At 32.6% G+C, this 18,323-nt stretch overlaps 2 protein-coding genes and 1 long non-coding RNA gene across 4 annotated transcripts; 2 read left to right on the top strand and 1 right to left on the bottom strand.

The window, feature by feature from the left end:
• The first annotated feature begins 973 nt into the window (after window positions 1-973).
• LOC123196661 lies at window positions 974-2,151 on the top strand. Of its 2 annotated transcripts, none has more exons than XR_006497713.1 (2): window positions 974-1,429; window positions 1,682-2,151. It is a non-coding gene; the product is annotated as an uncharacterized LOC123196661 (long non-coding RNA). The 2 variants fall into 2 exon arrangements; XR_006497714.1 differs by having other exon boundaries at window positions 974-1,604.
• A 4,841-nt stretch (window positions 2,152-6,992) lies between these two features.
• Window positions 6,993-9,078, top strand: LOC123196659 (2-alkenal reductase (NADP(+)-dependent)-like). Its single transcript, XM_044610723.1, has 5 exons — window positions 6,993-7,360; window positions 7,695-7,869; window positions 7,971-8,137; window positions 8,222-8,304; window positions 8,582-9,078. Exons 1-5 carry the CDS (start codon window positions 7,115-7,117, stop codon window positions 8,958-8,960), a joined length of 1,050 nt encoding a protein of 349 aa, XP_044466658.1. The 5' UTR covers window positions 6,993-7,114; the 3' UTR covers window positions 8,961-9,078.
• Window positions 9,079-12,559: 3,481 nt separating this feature from the next.
• LOC123196660 (2-alkenal reductase (NADP(+)-dependent)-like) lies at window positions 12,560-15,127 on the bottom strand. Its single transcript, XM_044610724.1, has 5 exons — window positions 14,779-15,127; window positions 14,288-14,468; window positions 14,030-14,196; window positions 13,215-13,297; window positions 12,560-13,127 (listed from the first exon to the last, which is right to left on the bottom strand). Exons 1-5 carry the CDS (start codon window positions 15,004-15,006, stop codon window positions 12,749-12,751), a joined length of 1,038 nt encoding a protein of 345 aa, XP_044466659.1. The 5' UTR covers window positions 15,007-15,127; the 3' UTR covers window positions 12,560-12,748.
• Between the last annotated feature and the right edge of the window lie 3,196 nt (window positions 15,128-18,323).

Here is an 18,323-nt window from a genome sequence, read left to right as displayed (position 1 = left end):
ATTTCTAGTATTAAAACAATTTTTAATTATTTTTTTCTTGTCACGTCCATTTTCCTTATCTTTCAAATTTTGTTTTTAGAAGTGGAAGAGGAATGATAACATATTCGTCAAATGATTGAGTTAAAAATTATGTTGATATAATTTAAAGTTTGCTTGAAGGTCAAGAATATTAAGGACTACAAGGTTGGGATGGCATCGAATTGGTTGTTGTCTTTGTCTCTGTTATGAGAACGACATAGAATCTTCATCCTTTAATTATAAAAAATAATCTCCTTTCCTTCCTTACCCCATACTAGTCATCCTCGTCCCCATCCCGGAATGTACCCTCTTGGCATTAACTGGTGTACCATGTTCCATACTATAAAAGCTGCAAGCAACACACCAAGAGTCTTTAATATTCGAAATAAAGACAAAAATCTCGAAAAAATTCATAACTAGAGTATATGGAACAATACTTTATGTATTTACTTTAAATACACACGTGAATTTGTATTTGTAATTTAATATTATTTTATTTTTAATTCAAAATTATCCAGTTATATTTATATACTCAAAATAGATACATATAATTTTATTATTAAATAACACTAGCTAAATTTGGAAACCAATATAGATAGTAATTCTCCAACTAAGGGATCAGCGAGTCAGCTATGATGCCGTATGCCTACAATCTTCAGTTTCTGTTAATATAGTTTACAAAATAAAGTGAAAAATTTCGTATACTTTCAATAAAATTATGCGTACATACTTCATGTATATAAATAAGTATATATTTAATGTATGTCATCAACTGATTAAATGTTTTTAAATTAAAGATAAGATAATATCAAATCATATAATAACACATCACGTGTTTATATATTTGTGTATCAAAAAGTGGACACGCATGACATTTCTCTAATAATTAATTAAGCTGGGAATGGATGTATACATGTGAGGGTGGACACTTATTTGGTTCAAATACATGCAATGCAACTATAAATACATCTCACTTGTCCTTAGGGATAGACTCAAGAAAATATCTCAGTAGGTAGAGCAATAATGGCGAGTGATGGTGAAGTGATAAGCAACAAGCAAGTGGTATTCAATAACTTTGTTGAAGGTTTTCCAAAAGAATCAGACATGGAAGTGAAAACTAGCTAGATGTCGTTGAAAGTAGAAGAAGGTTCAAATGCAATTGTTGTTAACGGGCTGTTATTTTGTTGGGAGTGCTGGAAGTAAAGAAAAAGTGAACCAAATCTACCAGAAACAGTTTAACAATTCCTTTATTTTAGCTTTACTTTCGATATCAAGTCGAAAATCATTAGAGAAATTCATGTTGTTACCTTCTTCTCTACTTTGTTAGGTTGAATTATTGAAGAACATGTTTGGTTTTGATGGATGCTTTCAATTATAAGGAGGAACATGACTTGGATGCAGCTTTGAAAAGGTTCGTATCACTACATAGAAGCTTCTGGCTGGGCGCCAGAGGGAGCAGAGGCAGGGGCGATTTTGATGTGCTTTTTTGTAACATCACTAGTCCAATAGCATAATCTACTGTCAAGATACAGTTGGCTGTGGACACAATCCGTCAAAACATGTCATGTCTACTGTGCTTTACTAATGTGGGTTTTATTTAGAAGTGTTACAATGCTTAAAGTTCAACTTAAGCTAATTCTTCTTATACTCTTCTTTTTGCCAGGTGCGTCCGTGGAGGTATTGACATTTACTTTGAGAATGCAGTGGGGGAAATGCTTGATGCAGTGCTTCTAAACATGAGACTTCGAGGGCGAATCGCCACTTGTGGAATGATCTGACAGTAAAATCTTAGTCCACCTGAGGGTGTACATAACTTGATGAACATTGTTGTGAAGCAAATCCACATGGAAGGACTTGTGGCCTTTGATTATTTTCCCCAATATGCCAAGTTTTTAGATGTCGTGCTGCCTTTTATCCGAGAAAAGAAGGTCGTTTATGTGGAAGACATCGCGGAAGACGTCGAAAGTGCTCCTGCTGCTCTTGTAGGTTTGTGTAGTAGATGCAATGTTGGAAAACAAGTAGTTGCGGTTGCTGAGGAGTGATTTAATGGAGTCTTCTTTGTAAATCTTTATGCCAATGTTGTACTGAATCCTGTTTCTGGTAATAAGAACAATAATAATAATAATCTGTCAAGAGCTCTTTGTTGATTCTTATCAGCCAAACACCAGTCCAATTTGTTTGCAGAATTCTCTAGCTCAATTATTTCTGTGTGTTAGAGTCATTGATGTGGCAAAATATTGCTGTCTAATGAATGATTAATCTTGGACTATGTGGAGCTTTATGTTTGCAAGGTATCCAAGATAGCTTCCTTTTGTTTGAGGTGTAAGAGTAAGAGGTTGACTTCAAATCAATTGCATTTTAGGCAGCAGTAGAGACCACTTTCTTAGGGGGTGACAATGATCAATCAATTGTTCAGTCATATGCACAAAGAAACCTTATCTTGTTGACTTCATTTCACTCATTATGAACCATAAGATTGGCCACTTCTTTCCTTTCCTTTGGAAAACTTTAAGACGCATTTCATGTGTGGAGTATTATGTTCCACTTAAATAGATGAAAGGGCAAATGACTAATCCCCTTCATTTAAGTATGAAAGGGTCTTGTTTTTACCCTATTGTTAAAATAGTTGTTAGTTTCAAAAAGTAATTATGTTATTTTGTTCAAATATATTAAACCCCTAAAATAGTCAAAAGGTAGTTTTGCTCAAATTAAAATTTAATAAATGGTGGGAAATGGTTTTTTTCTAACTTTAAAAGTGGAAATTTGTTGTTTGATCGAACCTTGGGTGAGAAATAGTCATTTAGCCTAAATGAAATAACAACTACAAGTGTTAAATTATCGTTTTTTTTTTTAAGGATCAAACTTTGTTCTTTTTAATTGGAAGAACCGAACTTTCAAATTTTTCTATTGAATAAACAAAACTTATATTTTATCATACAAAAATAGATCTACCCCTTAACATTGTTGAAAATTAATGGCGTGGATATTTTGTTTATTTAGAATTGATTAATGAAATAAATCTAAACTAATTAAACTTTGTTTTTTCCTATTAAAGGGACCAAACTTTTAGATTTTTTAATTGAAGAGATCAAACTTGTATTTTGTAATATAGGGCTAAACCTCTAAATGTATATTATGCCTTTCCTACAACTTTTCTATTGGAATTCTTTTAATAGAATGATGTTTATTAGTGTTCAACTTCCTTTTGTTTTTAATGTGTATGTTTTTCATTTAAATCCTTTTAATCCATCAAACTAATGTTTTATTGAAATCCCAAAAAAAAAAATATTTTCTTTACCATTGTCCATAAGATTCTTGATGAGCCCAAATCATAGATAAACTCTAGACTTTCAACTTAAAAAAAAAAAATTATACTATAAAAAATAAAACAACAAATTAATTTTGATTAAATTTGGTTTAATAAGGGTGTGTTCTGTGATTTATGTGTAAATGAAATTGGAGAACGAGTATAATTTAAGGGTTTTGTGGGTTGTAAGTGTTTGTGTCAACACACAAATTATCCACGTCATCGCATAAAATGTCCATGGTAGCATTTTTAAAAGAAAATTTTGTCCCGTTATTTTCATTTAACATCATTTGAATTCAAGTGATTGTTCAACACCTTCGATAGGAAATTGTGAAATTTTGGTTCATTCAATAGTAAAATCAAAAAGTTTAATCCATTCAATAAAAAAAATCAAAAAGTTCAATCTTCTTAATAAGGAAAAACAAAATTTGGCCCCTTCATTAGAAATAAGTTGATACTCCAAAACTTCTGAATATTGTTATCTATATTGTTGTAGTCTTAAAGAATTGTAATAATTTGATCAAAACCCACAAAGTCTCAATGACAAATTATTTTAAGGATAACATCACTTGAAAGTACTGAATTATCACTTTTTTTTCTTCCGAAGGGATCAAACTTTGTTTTTGGTGAAAGAGACCAAATTTTAAATTTTTTTTATAGAATAGTCCAAACTTTCTAATTAATGAATCAAAATTTCACTATTTCCTATTAAATGTACTAAACAAACACAACTAAAATTATTGTTTTGTTTGGTTTTGGAAGCAAGGTGATTAGTTCAATACCTCTAATACAAAATAGTGAAAGTTTTATCCCTTTCGATAAGAAACTTGAAATTTTGATCCTTTCAAAGAAAAATCTAAATGTTTGATCCCTGAAAAATCAAAGTTGAATCCCTAGAAATTAAAAAAGAAATGATAGCTTGATACATTCTGATGTTATTATCCCAATTATTTTATTATTTGAAACATATTTTTATACAAAAGTGGCATTTCACACATGATGATACAAGTTCATTAATAAAGGTCATATCTGTGATTTACTATAGTATTATTTGTCTATAAAGCATATTAATAGATGCTTAGACAAATGTCTTAAGAATGTTTGAACTGTAATATAACACCCATAAGTAAGCCCAACGACATTTTAGTCTTTTTTCTAATTTTAAATTTGATGATTTCTTTAGATTTTAATAGTACACACCCGTGTATGGAGATATATACAACCGTGTATGGTCAACAAAAAGTCAATGAGTGGATTAAATTGTGATCACGACAAAACAAGTTGTCTTAGTTATGGAACTAGACACATGACTATGTATGATCTATACACGCTCGTGTATCGCGTCTTAGAGATAAAAATAAAATGTGATCAACCTTAATTTTCTCACATTCATTTTGCTTCCCAGCCACTCAAAAGTGAGAGAATGTGAGAGAGGAGCCTATGGTTACCTAAAGAGCTGTCACCAGTCACCGAAATTGTAATTGTCTTGTAAGGGAGACATTGTCACCGAAATCCAAGTTGAATGGCTTCCCTTGTTTGATCATGATCTTTATGACGTCTTTTTCTGTTAAATACACAATCTAGGGTGATTTAGATGTGATTGTGAATAGAACAAGTTATAAGCATGCTTAGTTTCTGAACTGCTTGATGAATATATGTTTTGGCTTGAAAGATCTTTATTTTTAGATTTGATACTGTGAGATTTTGTGTATGTGTTTTATGGTTAAAAAGATAGTGAAAATATAATGTCTAGGATACTTGGAGATTGTTGTTGTGTATTTACTTTTTGTGGATCATCAAGATCGTAATAAAAAATGCATAAAAGCCCTAAGGTGCAATTTCCAGATTGTAACTAATGGTCGTGTATGGTCATATACACATCTATGTGTCGTTCCAAAATTTTGAAAACTTGAAGATCTCACGCTTGTTCTAAGGGGAGGAATGCACAACCATGTAGAATGAGACACACACCCATGTATGGCTTTCCAAAAATTGACGAAATACACTAGAAAACATTTGGTTCGTACATGTGGACCTAAGTACACGGGAGTGTGTCTAGGTTAACTCCCTATGTGCATCTGATCTGTACACGACCATGTGCTAAGTATCACATGCCTATGTATATGGTTCAAGAGGCACATAGGCATAGGTTAAGAAGCACACAACCATGTACCCTTAGACAAATTCAAAAGATGATTATACCCCTAGGCTATGTGTATAAAGGGGTGAGAGTTATATAAGAAGAGTAATGAGCTAATAGAGGACAAAGAATTCAAGAAAGATATAGATGAGTGTTTGACTATGTGGATGATGACATCAACTTAGATCAAATAGAATCCGAATAAAAAAGTTAGTACCTTATGGCTAGTGATACACAATTAGATAGTCACCAGTTATATGAGACAAACCTCTGTAAGAACGATGAGTCTTGTAAGGGGGTGTTTGTGACACTCTTAGACAAATCCCACAACGGTAAAAGATGGGAGAGATACTAAGTTTGTCTATACATCCCACATTATTTGAGGATAAGAAAATTTGACTGATTAAATAGTTTATGAGTTCCTTAAACTGTTAAGATGTATTTTGGTTGCAAAGCTCAAAAGCAAGACCATGATAGAATGTGTCCAAAGTAGACAATATTTTGATAGTGGGAGAAGTTATTAGACAAAGAATGTCACACCATTTCCTCTTATCTTGAAAATAATTTCATATATGTGTAATGACAGTTACCTTTTCAAAGCTACATCCTAGTCATGTTCCTCCTTAGGTTACGCTAGTCAAGTCACCTCTCTTATTACGATAAATATATTTACTAATAAATTGTAATATCACTCATATAAGAGCAGGAGTATGCATAATTCAGTTCAACCATGTACGGGAAATCATTTCCCCCTTGTATTGTGGAATCATTTCCATGTACGGGGTGGAGACATGATTGAGAGGGTCAATTGTCATCCCTACTACAAGGGAGAGAAGTGTGTATTTCAAAACCTACAGGGACCCAGTGAAATTTTTACAAGGACTCACAGAAAACATGTGCTACAAATACTTCCAAAAATTGTCTTTATCAACGATCCACCACCACCACACAAAATAAAATAAATAATCTAGAATTTTCTTTTTTTATTGGTAAGAAAAATCTAGAATACTTCCTCATGTAGAAGCGTCACGGCTGACTCGCTGAGGCCCTGGTCAGACTCAGGCCTTGCAAATGCACACGAGAAACAGAAGACAAAATGAAAATAAAATCTCAAACAACCGGGCTGTTGCAAATTTATATTGGTTTGAGAATTAAGCTTAAGTGATAGTGTATAAGTGTGAAGGAAAATTTCACAATTTTGAGTTAGTTTCTGGTAAAACAGTTTAACACTAACATTAGTATCAAAACCTGATTGCAATATCTTTACGAAGAGTTAATCGGATTAATTGGTTGACATGATTGTCCAACCAGTAGTCTGTTGGTCCCTCTAGCGGCTGCCCCATCTGGATTGGTGATTGTGAGAAGATTCAAACCAATGGTTGTTTTCAGGTTGAGTATATAATTTAGTATACAATATGTCAACAAATAATCAGATAATTTTAAATTATAAATAAATAATAAATTATATAATAATAAATTATTTATATATTTAATTATATCTTACAAAATATGTATACATAATATTGCTACAACATGTGAGGGTGGGCACTTATTAGGTCCAAACACATGCAACTATAAATACATCTCCGTTGTGCTTATGGATAGACTCAAGAAAAAGCAGAGAATATATCTTTGTAAGTAAAGCAATAATGGCGAGTGATGGTGAAGTGATAAGCAACAAGCAAGTGTTATTCAAGAACTTTGTTGAAGGGTTTCCAAAAGAATCAGACATGGAGGTGAAAACTAGTTCGATATCGTTGAAAGTAGAAGAAGGTTCAAATGCAATTGTTGTTAAGAATCTTTATTTGTCTTGCGATCCTTACATGAGGAACCGCATGACGCACAGTGATCAAGAAACTGATGATCCTGAGTTCCTTCCCTTCACTCCTGGTTCTGTAAGCATTTTGGTTTAAAAACTTGATTTTTTTTGGTTTTTATTTATGGAATGAATGATTGAATGTTGTGTTTGGTTACTGGGAAAATCTTGTTGTGAGGGAAAGGAAAAGAAACTTTTCTATAAGGGTTTTTTTTCTAATCTTGTTTAGTATTGTTTTAGTTGAATGATAAATGGATGAATCAGGATGATTAGATCAATTTCTGCTTGATTACTGAGAAAATTTCCCCATAAGGGAAAAGAATTTAAGCATAGCTTTTGTTGAATGAATGAGAGCGGATGATAATTTCTGTTTGGTTACTGGGATAATGATTAAATGATGTATATAATTGCAGCCATTGGAAGGATTTGGAGTGGCTAAAGTTCTGGATTCAGGGCATCCAAATTACAAGAAAGGAGACTTAGTTTGGGGAATGATAAAATGGGAAGAATACAGTCTCATCAAGAACCCTCAGTTCTTCAAAATCCATCATGCTGATGTTCCCTTGTCCCACTACACAGGAATTCTTGGTGATTTAATGTTTTCTTTCTCTATTTTGATTAATAAAATTTAAGGATTCTTGGCAAATGACGTATGGAATGGTTCTTTTGTATTTGTCTTCCCCATATAGGTATGCCTGGCATCACAGCTTGGGCTGGCTTCTATGAAGTTTGCTCTCCCAAGAAGGGAGAAAAAGTATACATATCAGCAGCATCAGGTGCTGTTGGTCAGCTTGTAGGGCAATTTGCCAAGTTAATGGGCTGTTATGTTGTTGGAAGTGCTGGAAGTAAAGAAAAAGTGAGCAAAATCTACCAGAAACAGTTCAAAGTTCCTTAAATAATTAGACGAATTCATATTGTTACCCTTTTTCTACTTTATTAGGTTGAATTATTGAAGAACAAGTTTGGTTTTGATGATGCTTTCAATTATAAAGAGGAACATGACTTGGATGCAGCTTTGAAAAGGTTAGTATCAATGCATACTCAGATGCTTCTGGTCGTGCGGCAGAGGGAGCAAAGGCAGGGGATGATTCTGTTGCACTATTTTGTAGCATCCTAACTTGACAGTTTAAAAGCTTATAAGTTATTTAACTAAATTTGTCTTTATATACAAAGTGATGCAGAATATATATACATATCCAATATCTCTTTTATGTTTTATCGATATAAGATTTACTTAGAGGTGTTACATTACTTGAAGTTCAACTAAGGCTAATTGTTCTTTTTCTCTTCTCTTGGTCAGGTGCTTCCCTGAAGGCATTGACATTTACTTTGAGAATGTGGGTGGGAAAATGCTTGATGCAGTGCTTCTAAACATGAGACTACGAGGGCGAATCGCCGCTTGTGGAATGATCTCACAGTACAATCTTGGTCAGCCTGAAGGTGTACATAACTTGTTTAACATTGTTGTTAAGCGAATTCGCATGGAAGGACTGATGGCCTTCGATTATTTTCCCCAATATGCCAAGTTTTTGGATGTCGTGCTGCCCTTTATCCGGGAAAAGAAGGTTGTTTATGTCGAAGACATCGCGGAAGGCCTCGAAAGTGCTCCTGCTGCTCTTGTAGGTTTGTTCAGTGGTCGCAATGTTGGAAAACAAGTAGTTGCAGTTGCTAAGGAGTGATTTAATGAAGCCTTCTTTTGTAAATCTTGTTGCCACTCTTGTACTGAGTCCTGTTTCTGATAATAAGAACAATAATAATAATAATAATCTGTCAACAGCTCTTTGTGGATTCTTATCAGCCGACAGACCAATCAAATTTGTTTACAGAATTCTGTAGCTCAATTATTTCTGTGTGGTCCAGACGTTGATTTGGCAAGATATTGTTGTCTGATGGATGATTAATCTTGGACAATATGAAGATTAATGTTTGCAAAGTATCCAAGATAGCTTTCTTTTGTTTGCGGTGATGACCCCACCGTAAATAAAATTTAGGGGATTAAAGTTGAATAAATATAAAATTTAAAGTTGAATAAATATAAAATATATGAGTGAATAGAAATAAGAAAAGTTATAAGGTAAAATGTAAAATTTCAGGAATTATATTAATATTATATGTATATGTATATAAATTTTAATAAGGGGTTGGTTGACTCTCTCGCCCCTATGTCCGCCACATGTATTTTGTGGTGCTGATTGAACTAGAAATTGCCCGGATTGTACAAGTTAAAGCATGAAATAGAAAAAACTGCTCCACATATTCATTCTTGTGTGAAAGTGAAATAAAACAAATAATCCTAATTATGTTTATATTGGTATCTTCAATAGATTATATTGAATTTTTGGTTCATTTATGGAAAAATTAAAAGTTTGGTTGAAAATCCAAAAGTTAAGTTAATTTAATAGAAAAAACTAAATTTGGTATTTTCAATAAAAAAAACGATGATAGTTTGATGCCTACCAAATTTGAATTGTAGAAAAGCTAGTTTAGGGAGTGATCACTGTTCTAAGTCAAGCAAGCAATTCTTTAGTGGTGGGAAATAATTGAGTAATTAATTAATTTAATATGGTGTAACATCTAACACCTAACACCATTAATGATTTATTTTATTTCCCGTGGTGGTTGATGTCAAATAACATTGAAAAAACTTAGGCCAAACGATTATTTCCCACCTAAATTATGCTGAATTCTCAAAATTTTCCCTATTAACTATGAAAATAATATTTACCTACCCATGAGCAGTTAAAATTAACGGTGGTAAAAGTAAAATCGTCATTTTCTCTATAACATTAAAAATAAACTAAAATATAATCTATTTTTACCCCCTTAAACTTTAAAAACTAAAATTTTTGTTCAGCCTAAGTTTTAAAAAATGGTAGTTTCACCCTAGGATTTCGTTTTGAAATCTCTAACGACATCTCCGACTCCATTGCCAATGGCCTCTCTCTTCCAAAGCATCCTCTCCTTCCGACAATCTCTTTTCTCCCATTTGGACGTCAGAGAAACCTTGGGAGATAAAGAACTTCGTCAGGGAAGACGAAGTTTTTCGTCTTCCCAGACGAAGACGAAGTTGTCGTCTTCCCAGAATAAGACCTCTGGGAAGACGAAGAACTCGACGAAGTTCTTCGTCTCCCAAGGCTTCTCCGATGTCAATCGGACGTCCAAATGGGAGGAAAGAGATCGTCGAAAGGAGAGGATGTTTCGGGAGAGAGAGGTCGTAGGCAATAGAGTCGGAGATGTTGTCGGAGATTTCAAAACGAAACCCTATGGTGAAACTGCCATTTTTTAAAACTTAGGTTGTGGGAAATTTTAGTTTTTAAAGTTTAGGGGGTCAAAAAGAGATAAAATTTTCAGGCGTTAGAGTTCTGTTAAATTTAACTGGTCATGGGTGGGTAAACGGTATTTCCATACTCGAAAGAAATATTAACTTTGACTTTCAATTTTTCAATTTATAGTGAAGTTATTTTGCTTGAATGGTTTTGCTTCTCTTCTCCTGTATTGAAAAATAAGTACAATGAAAACAAGCAAACCAGAGTTGTTCCCTTTCTTGGATTCGAAAATCGACTAGGCTATGAAACATTGCCTTCCAATCTTCAGGTTAAGTTCATTTCTTGTTCCAATTTCTTTGCAGGTGCTGCTATTTGCGGTGTAGGAGCTCTACACTAATAGGGTATTGGGGAAGTTTACTCTTGGCTTAATGACGTAATGATAAATTCTTGATTTTCAACAGAGACTGAGGTGCAAATGCAACTTCCACGCCTTGAAGTTTGTCCCAAAAATTCAACAAGCTGCTTCAGTATTGATCACAAGGATAAGAAAATATCTTTCTTCACACAGCATTTTGGAGACACAACTGCTAGAAAACTTCATGCCCAATACTACTGCCAAACATTAGGACATTGCAAGAAGTTTATCTAGGTATCTTGCTTTACACTAGAGATTCAAAGAGGATATGATAACATACTCCCAATGTGATTTCGGAGGAGGAGTAAACAAGAGAAAGGCACTTCAATCATACATTAAAATCCATTTTTCTCCGTTGATTGAATGCTTGAAGAACTCGAAGTCTAATTTTTTTTTTTTTATAAGATTTAGGAGTCATGATTTCTCAAAATAATTTTGATTAGAACATAATTAATGTTAAATATTGTTATACGATAATGATATTATGTTTTGTGACAAGTAAATATTACTATAACAATGAAGTTATTTATTATTGTTATTATATTTAATAACCGATAAATATTGTTATGACAATGAGAATATTTATCGTTAATATTATGTTTAGTGACCGATTAATATTATTATAACAGCAAAGATATTCATCATTGATATTATATATAGTGACGGATAAATATTATTATAATAACAAGGATATTCACAGTTGAAATTATTATTTGTAATGATAGGATTTACACCTCTCGTTATTTAAATTAATTATGAGATTTTTCTCTCAGTCTTTAATACTTTTAGCAACGGACACTATAACAACAAGTGACAATTGGATTTTTCCTATCATTAAAACTCTTTGATGATGGGAATTACACTTTTAGTGATTGATTTTCCTCTTATTATAGCCCCCTTTTTTTTTTTTTTAAAGTCCCTAAAAAACTCAAAAAATTAATTTTGATTAAGTTTTGTTTATTTTAGGTGGGTTTTTTAGTTTTTGCATAAATAAAATTAGAGATAAGTATAATTTAAGGATTTTGTGGATTGTAAATGTCTACTGAACACACAAGGTATCCACGTCATTGTGTAAAATCTATCACATCATTTGAAGTTAGGTGATAGTTCAACTTATGTAATAGGAAAAAATAGTAAAAATTTAATTATTTCAATAAAAAAAATTAAAAAGTGATGTCTTTTCAATGGAAAAACATAATCTGGTCCTTTTATTAGAAAAAACTTGATTGTTCAGAACTTCCAAATATTGTTATCCCTATTATTGTAGCCCTATTGCAATAATTTGATCAAAACCCTCAAAGTCCTGATGGCAAATTATTTTAAGGATGACGACAATTGGAAATATCGGATTATCACATATTTTCTATTGAAATGATTGAACTTTATTTTTTTATTAAAGAGATTAAACTTTAAAATTTTTTTATTTAATGAATCAAACTTTCGGATTTTTTTAGTAAAAAGACCAAATTTTCACTATTTTTTATTGAAACAAACAAATACAATTAGAATTATTGTTTTGTTTTGTTTCTTAAGCAAAGTGATTAATTTGATTCCTCTTATAGAAAATAATAAAAGTTGGGTCTCTTAAACAATAAACTCAGAAAATTTAATCCCTTCAATAAAAAGATATAAATGTTTCATTCCTAGAAAAAACAAACTTCAGTCCTTACAATAAAAATAAGTGTTAATTCGATACAATTTGATGTTGTTATTCCAATTATTTTATTATTTAAAACACAATTCAGTACAGAAGTGGCAATTCACACAAGATAAAGAAACTGCAGGATCATTCCCGAGCAACTACAACTACTTGTTTTCCAACATTGCGTCCACTGAATAGGCCTACAAGAGCAGCAGGAGCATTTTCAAGACCTTCTGCAATGTCTTCAAGATAAACAATCTTCCCTTCTCGGATCAAAGGCAGCACAGCCTCCAGAAACTCGGAATACTGAGGAAAGTAATCAAAGACTATGAGTCCCATCATATGAACCCTCTTATAAGCAATGTTCATCAAATTATGTACACCTTCGGGTTGATTCACATTGTATTGTGAGATCATTCCACAAACTACAATTCGACCATGAAGTCTCATGTTCAGAAGCACTGCATCCAACATTTTTCCCCCAACATTTTCGAAGTAAATGTCAATCCCCTCAGGAAAGTGCCTAGAAGAGAAAATAAATTATATGAGTCTCTATGGACCGTTTCCTCTGATCTTGAAATTAACTTCATATATGTGCAATGAAAGTTACCTTTTCAAAGCTGCATCCAAGTCATGCTCCTCTTTATAGTTGAATGCATCATCAAATCCCAACTTGTTCTTCAAAATTTCAACCTGATGACATGTTGCAGGAGAAAAAATTTGAGAAAAAATTATCAACTCTTTACCTAAAACATAAACAAATTCAACAGTATGTAAAATTAATAAAACAAACAATCAAACTTAACAATAAAAAAAAAGTACATGTGCGATATATCTTGGTTCACCCAAAAGAGTAAATCATTCAATATTATTTCAATATTTTTTTACATCTCATATTATAATAAATATATTTGTTAATAAATTATTGTATCACTCATATGAGAGAATAATGTTTTTATATGATAGGATTATTACCTTTATAACAAATTCTATTCCTAAGAAAAATAGTAAAGTGGCTCAACCCATTCATAGGCTCAGGGGAGCTGCCCTTGCACACCAACCCACTCACTGGAGAGTGAGGCTGCCGTCCACTGGTCGGGCAACAGGATCTCGTATGCGTCAATGTAGTGCCTTCTGGATGAAATGGACCTCATTTTCAACAAAACATAAGCACTTTGAAAAACTTGAAGAGTCTTCAATGAGAAAGACAAGCATGACCAGAAACTTGAGGTTATACGATTGACTTGTCAAATTAGCTAAACTACCATCCAGGGATCAAATTAACATACATAATCTTTGACAAATTCCACTGTAAATTAGAATTGCGAGCTTAAATTCAAATTAATAAACTGAATTACCAGTTTACTCTTCAAGTAAACAATCATAAAGAGAATGAAGTATTGTGTTTCTGACAATTTGGCTCACCTTTTCTTTACTTCCAGCACTTCCAACAACATAGCAACCCATTAATTTTGCAAATTGCCCAACAAGCTGACCAACTGCACCTGATGCCGCTGATATGTAGACATATTCTCCTTTCTTAGGAGCACAAACTTCATAGAAGCCTGCCCAAGCAGTAAGGCCAGGCATACCTATAAACGAGAATTTGGAATTTTTCATCTTTAAACTAGAATCAAATTTTACAGTGAATACGTTCCAGTAAACATAAACAGAAGAACTCACCGAGAATTCCAGTATAGTAGGACAAGGGAACATCAGTGTGCTGGATTTTGAAGAGGCTTTCTCCAGGATTCTTAATCAAACTGTATTCTTCCCATCCAACAGTTCCCCAAACCAGGTCCCCTTTCTTAAATTCTGGATGCCCTGAGTCCACAACTTTAGCCACTCCAAACCCTTCCAGTGGCTGCATGCATTAAATTAAATGCGTCAGAAAGGTTGCAAACTGTTGAATATTGCTGACCCGATTTATGTATAGGGTTACTTGAATTCAAGAAGTACAGATTTCTAAAGGTGGTGGTAGCAGAGTGATTAGGCTGATAGTCCTAACGCCTGCATCCCATTTGAGATCAGCCTAATCCTCAACTATTACCACAAATCTCTTTGAAAATTCACTTTTCGAATATGTACTTCTTGACTTTGGTTAACCCCTTACAGGATTTGGGTTACCACTATACTAAATATACGTCAAGTATATGTTTTGATAAGATACTTACAGAACCAGGCTTGAAAGACACGTAGTGAGGATATTTACTGTTCATTCTGAATCTCATCCGAGGGTCACAAGACAAGTAAAGATTCTTGACAACAACAGCATTTGAACCTTCCACTTTCAATGATATGGAACTAGTTTTCACCACCATGTCTGATTCTTTTGGAAACCCTTCAACGAAGTTCTTGAATAGGACTTGCTTGTTGCTTACAACTTCACCACCACTTGCCATTATTGGCTGCCTTTATGCAATCTTAGAGTATAATTTCTTTTGCTGCATGAGTTGGGTTTATATATAGTTTGCTTGATGGCTGGTCTTTTCTTTTATCGTATGTGTTTTTTATTTGTATTGTGTTTAGAATATTATAATCAAGTGAATGATTCGCCTGTAAAGAGTGGATTTAAATGTTATGAGTTCATCACTGACGATTCTTAATATGCTCTTGCTGTCATTTTAGACCTGAAGTTTTTCTGGAAAATGATGGATATTGAAAGAAATCAGCAGGCAAGGAAAGAAAAAACTTATATAATATGAAGAAATATGACTAGACGGCCAAATTACTATGTCCACCCAAGGTTTGATGAAATGACAAGGTTTTATCCATCAAATTTGATGAAGTGGGTTTTTTTCACTACTATGTCAAAGTCAATTGTTAATTTTAACATTCAAATGGTATTCATATCATTTTTTCAAATATTATACTGGAGGTATATTGTGGGGTGTTAATGTTATTTTTTAAAAATTTATTAAGGATAAGTGTATATTTTTCCTGTATTAATTTAGGAAATTATCATATTCATCTCATATAAATTTTAAAAATCTAATATAATATCAATAGCTTGTAATACAACATTTATATCCTTTATTTCTTATATATTTTGGAGGGTAACTGTCAATTTTAAAACTATTGAGAGGTATAATGAATTTTCAAAAAATTTTAAAACACCCTTAAACTTATTTTCAAATTTTAAAAACCTCCCTTAAAATTTATTATCACCTCTAATATTTTCAAATGTTACAATTTATCCCCAATGTATGTTGATATGTCATTGACACCCCTATCAATATTTGTGTTAAGAGTTCTTTTTTTGTCTTTTCAATAATTTTATGAAAAATTTATCAGAATTTGTTTAAAAATTTAATAGATTGGTCGAAAACTAGTTTTTTTAAACTTAACAGTTGAAAGTTATTTCATCAAACCTTGGTGGGAAATAGTTATTTGGCCTAACTAAATTCAAGAAATATAAAATGATTGAACAGTAGTGACCTTTCCTTCAAAATAAAAACTTTAAAATCCTTCAATGTTAAATGACATTTTGTACTGACTCAAAAGCTCATATCCAAAATATTTAAAAAAAAAAAAACAAAATTCAAGCAAAAATAAAAAATGAAATCCTGGCACGTAAGAAGATCTATATTTATTATTATTTTTTTTCCAGTTTAAAGGGATAGATGGTTGTATTGTTAGAAATAAAAATAAGAATTCAAGATTTTAACAAAGTGACGAAATTTCCGGATGTTTGACTTCGGGAGGGGGCTCAGTGCAAGATTTAAAACTATGGAGATTTAGAATTTTTCAATAGCATTTTCAATGGTATAGGTGCAAAATGTAGAAGTCAAATAGTCTCATGAAGTTAAGCATTTCCACTAAACTTTCTAGCGGAAATGTTAACTTTGATTCAGGGGCTAAGTGGAATATTTTAAACTATAAAGGGTTTAAAAGGCAAAACATTTTCCCTAAAAAGTTTAGTGAGAACACAAAACTTTATACAAAATTTTGGGCCCCCTATCTTTTAAAAACTGTAATGCACCTATGCCAATGTTTGAATTCAGGGAGTCTGGCCTTTTCAAACCCAAGCCCATAAAAAATATCAAGCTCAAGCTTCGAGCTGGAGCATTCGGGCCTCATATCATTTGTCCAGGCTCTTTAGAGCCTATTTTGAGCTCATTCTGTGACTTTAACAACCTACAAAAACACCTTATGTTCGAAAACCTAACAAATACAACTCAACCCACAATGAATTTTTGGGCTTTGACGGGCCTTGGGTTTGAACAACCTCTGTTCAATCCCAAACCTGATAACTTAATAGACAAGTTTTTTGTCCAAGCTTGCCAGAAACCCAAATTTTGTTTGATCCAAAACAGAATTTTTCTGGGCTGAACAATTGGGCTTTGAACGTGCCAGACTTAATTGACAAGCCTAGTTTGAACATAAAAGATACTTGATATATTATGGGATTTTCTTGTAATTTTTCTTGAAACCCTAAATTTAGCCACTTAGTTTACATCATTTGTACATAAACCCCATATCAAACTTACTAATGCTATCAAGAAAAGTTATAGACCCCCCTAGTTTTTATATCAATCAATTTACCCCTCATGTTTTAACTTTAGCGAATAAGTCAACTTTTTTAGCATAAAATCTCGTATTTAGATCTAGAGTTAAATCCAATAAAGGTTTTTAGGTCAGTTAATAATTTTATGATAAAACAAGTTTGATAGGTTTTGAAGACAAAATCTTTTTAACTTCTAGTGAGGCAACATAATAGATGCATATGTATACATATACCTAGGGATGGCAACAAAGAGTGTCCCCGTCTCCCTTCCCGTTATAAGAATGGTAAAGATTCTTCATCTCTTTTTTACGAAGAAAACCCCTTTTTCATCACCTTTCCATCTCTGTGAGAAAAAATCCTCTTCTTGTACCCTTTAAATACAATATAAATATATTAAATAATAAAATTAAAATCACCCATTATTTTAAATCTCATAAATATCATATATTAAGCATCTTAATATTTTTAAACAAAAACATAAATAATATAAAACTATTAAAATGTGTTAGTATTTTAAACAAATATATTAATATAAAGGGCAAGGATGAAGATAGAGATGGAGACGGGGTAATGAGATGACATATAAATCTTCATTCCTAATCCGTCACCAATTATAGAGATTTTTTTAATCTTTATCCTCTTTTTTTTTTTTTTTTTATCAGAAAATCTCTTTTTTGTTAGAGTCAAAGGCCTAAATTTAGATCAAATTTATCATCTCTATGTGTACCTACAAATAATCCACTTCGACCACCAACATTTTATATTGATGTAAATCCCGCATTGTTTGTAGACAACTTCTACATTTCCGCATCAGACTGTCACATACACGTAGACTCAGCCACAGACAGATGAATTAAGGATGACTCATACATACGTACATACATGGATAACTCACAGTCAAAGATCATTGATTAAGAGAGTGGAAAGGATTGAATTTCAACTTTGAATTTAGTGGATATGCCGAGTAATGATGATGTAGTACGAAACAGGCTGGTAATTTTGCGACACTATGTGTCAGGCTTCCCTGATTAATCTGATTGTGCTTTAATTTCAGCCCAATGCTACTGAAGTTACCAGAAAATTTTTAAGGGTTGTTCTTATGAAGATTCTTTACTTGTCTTGTGATCCGTATATGCTTCTTCGAATGAGCGATTTCCAAGATGCTGAATTTGCTTCCTACACTCCTGGCACTAAAGTGCTCCTTTCTTACAT

The sequence above is a fragment of the Mangifera indica genome, chromosome 14 (assembly GCF_011075055.1).
Source record: "Mangifera indica cultivar Alphonso chromosome 14, CATAS_Mindica_2.1, whole genome shotgun sequence".
Lineage (NCBI taxonomy): Eukaryota > Viridiplantae > Streptophyta > Magnoliopsida > Sapindales > Anacardiaceae > Mangifera > Mangifera indica.
This window is presented reverse-complemented; position numbering and strand designations above follow the sequence as displayed.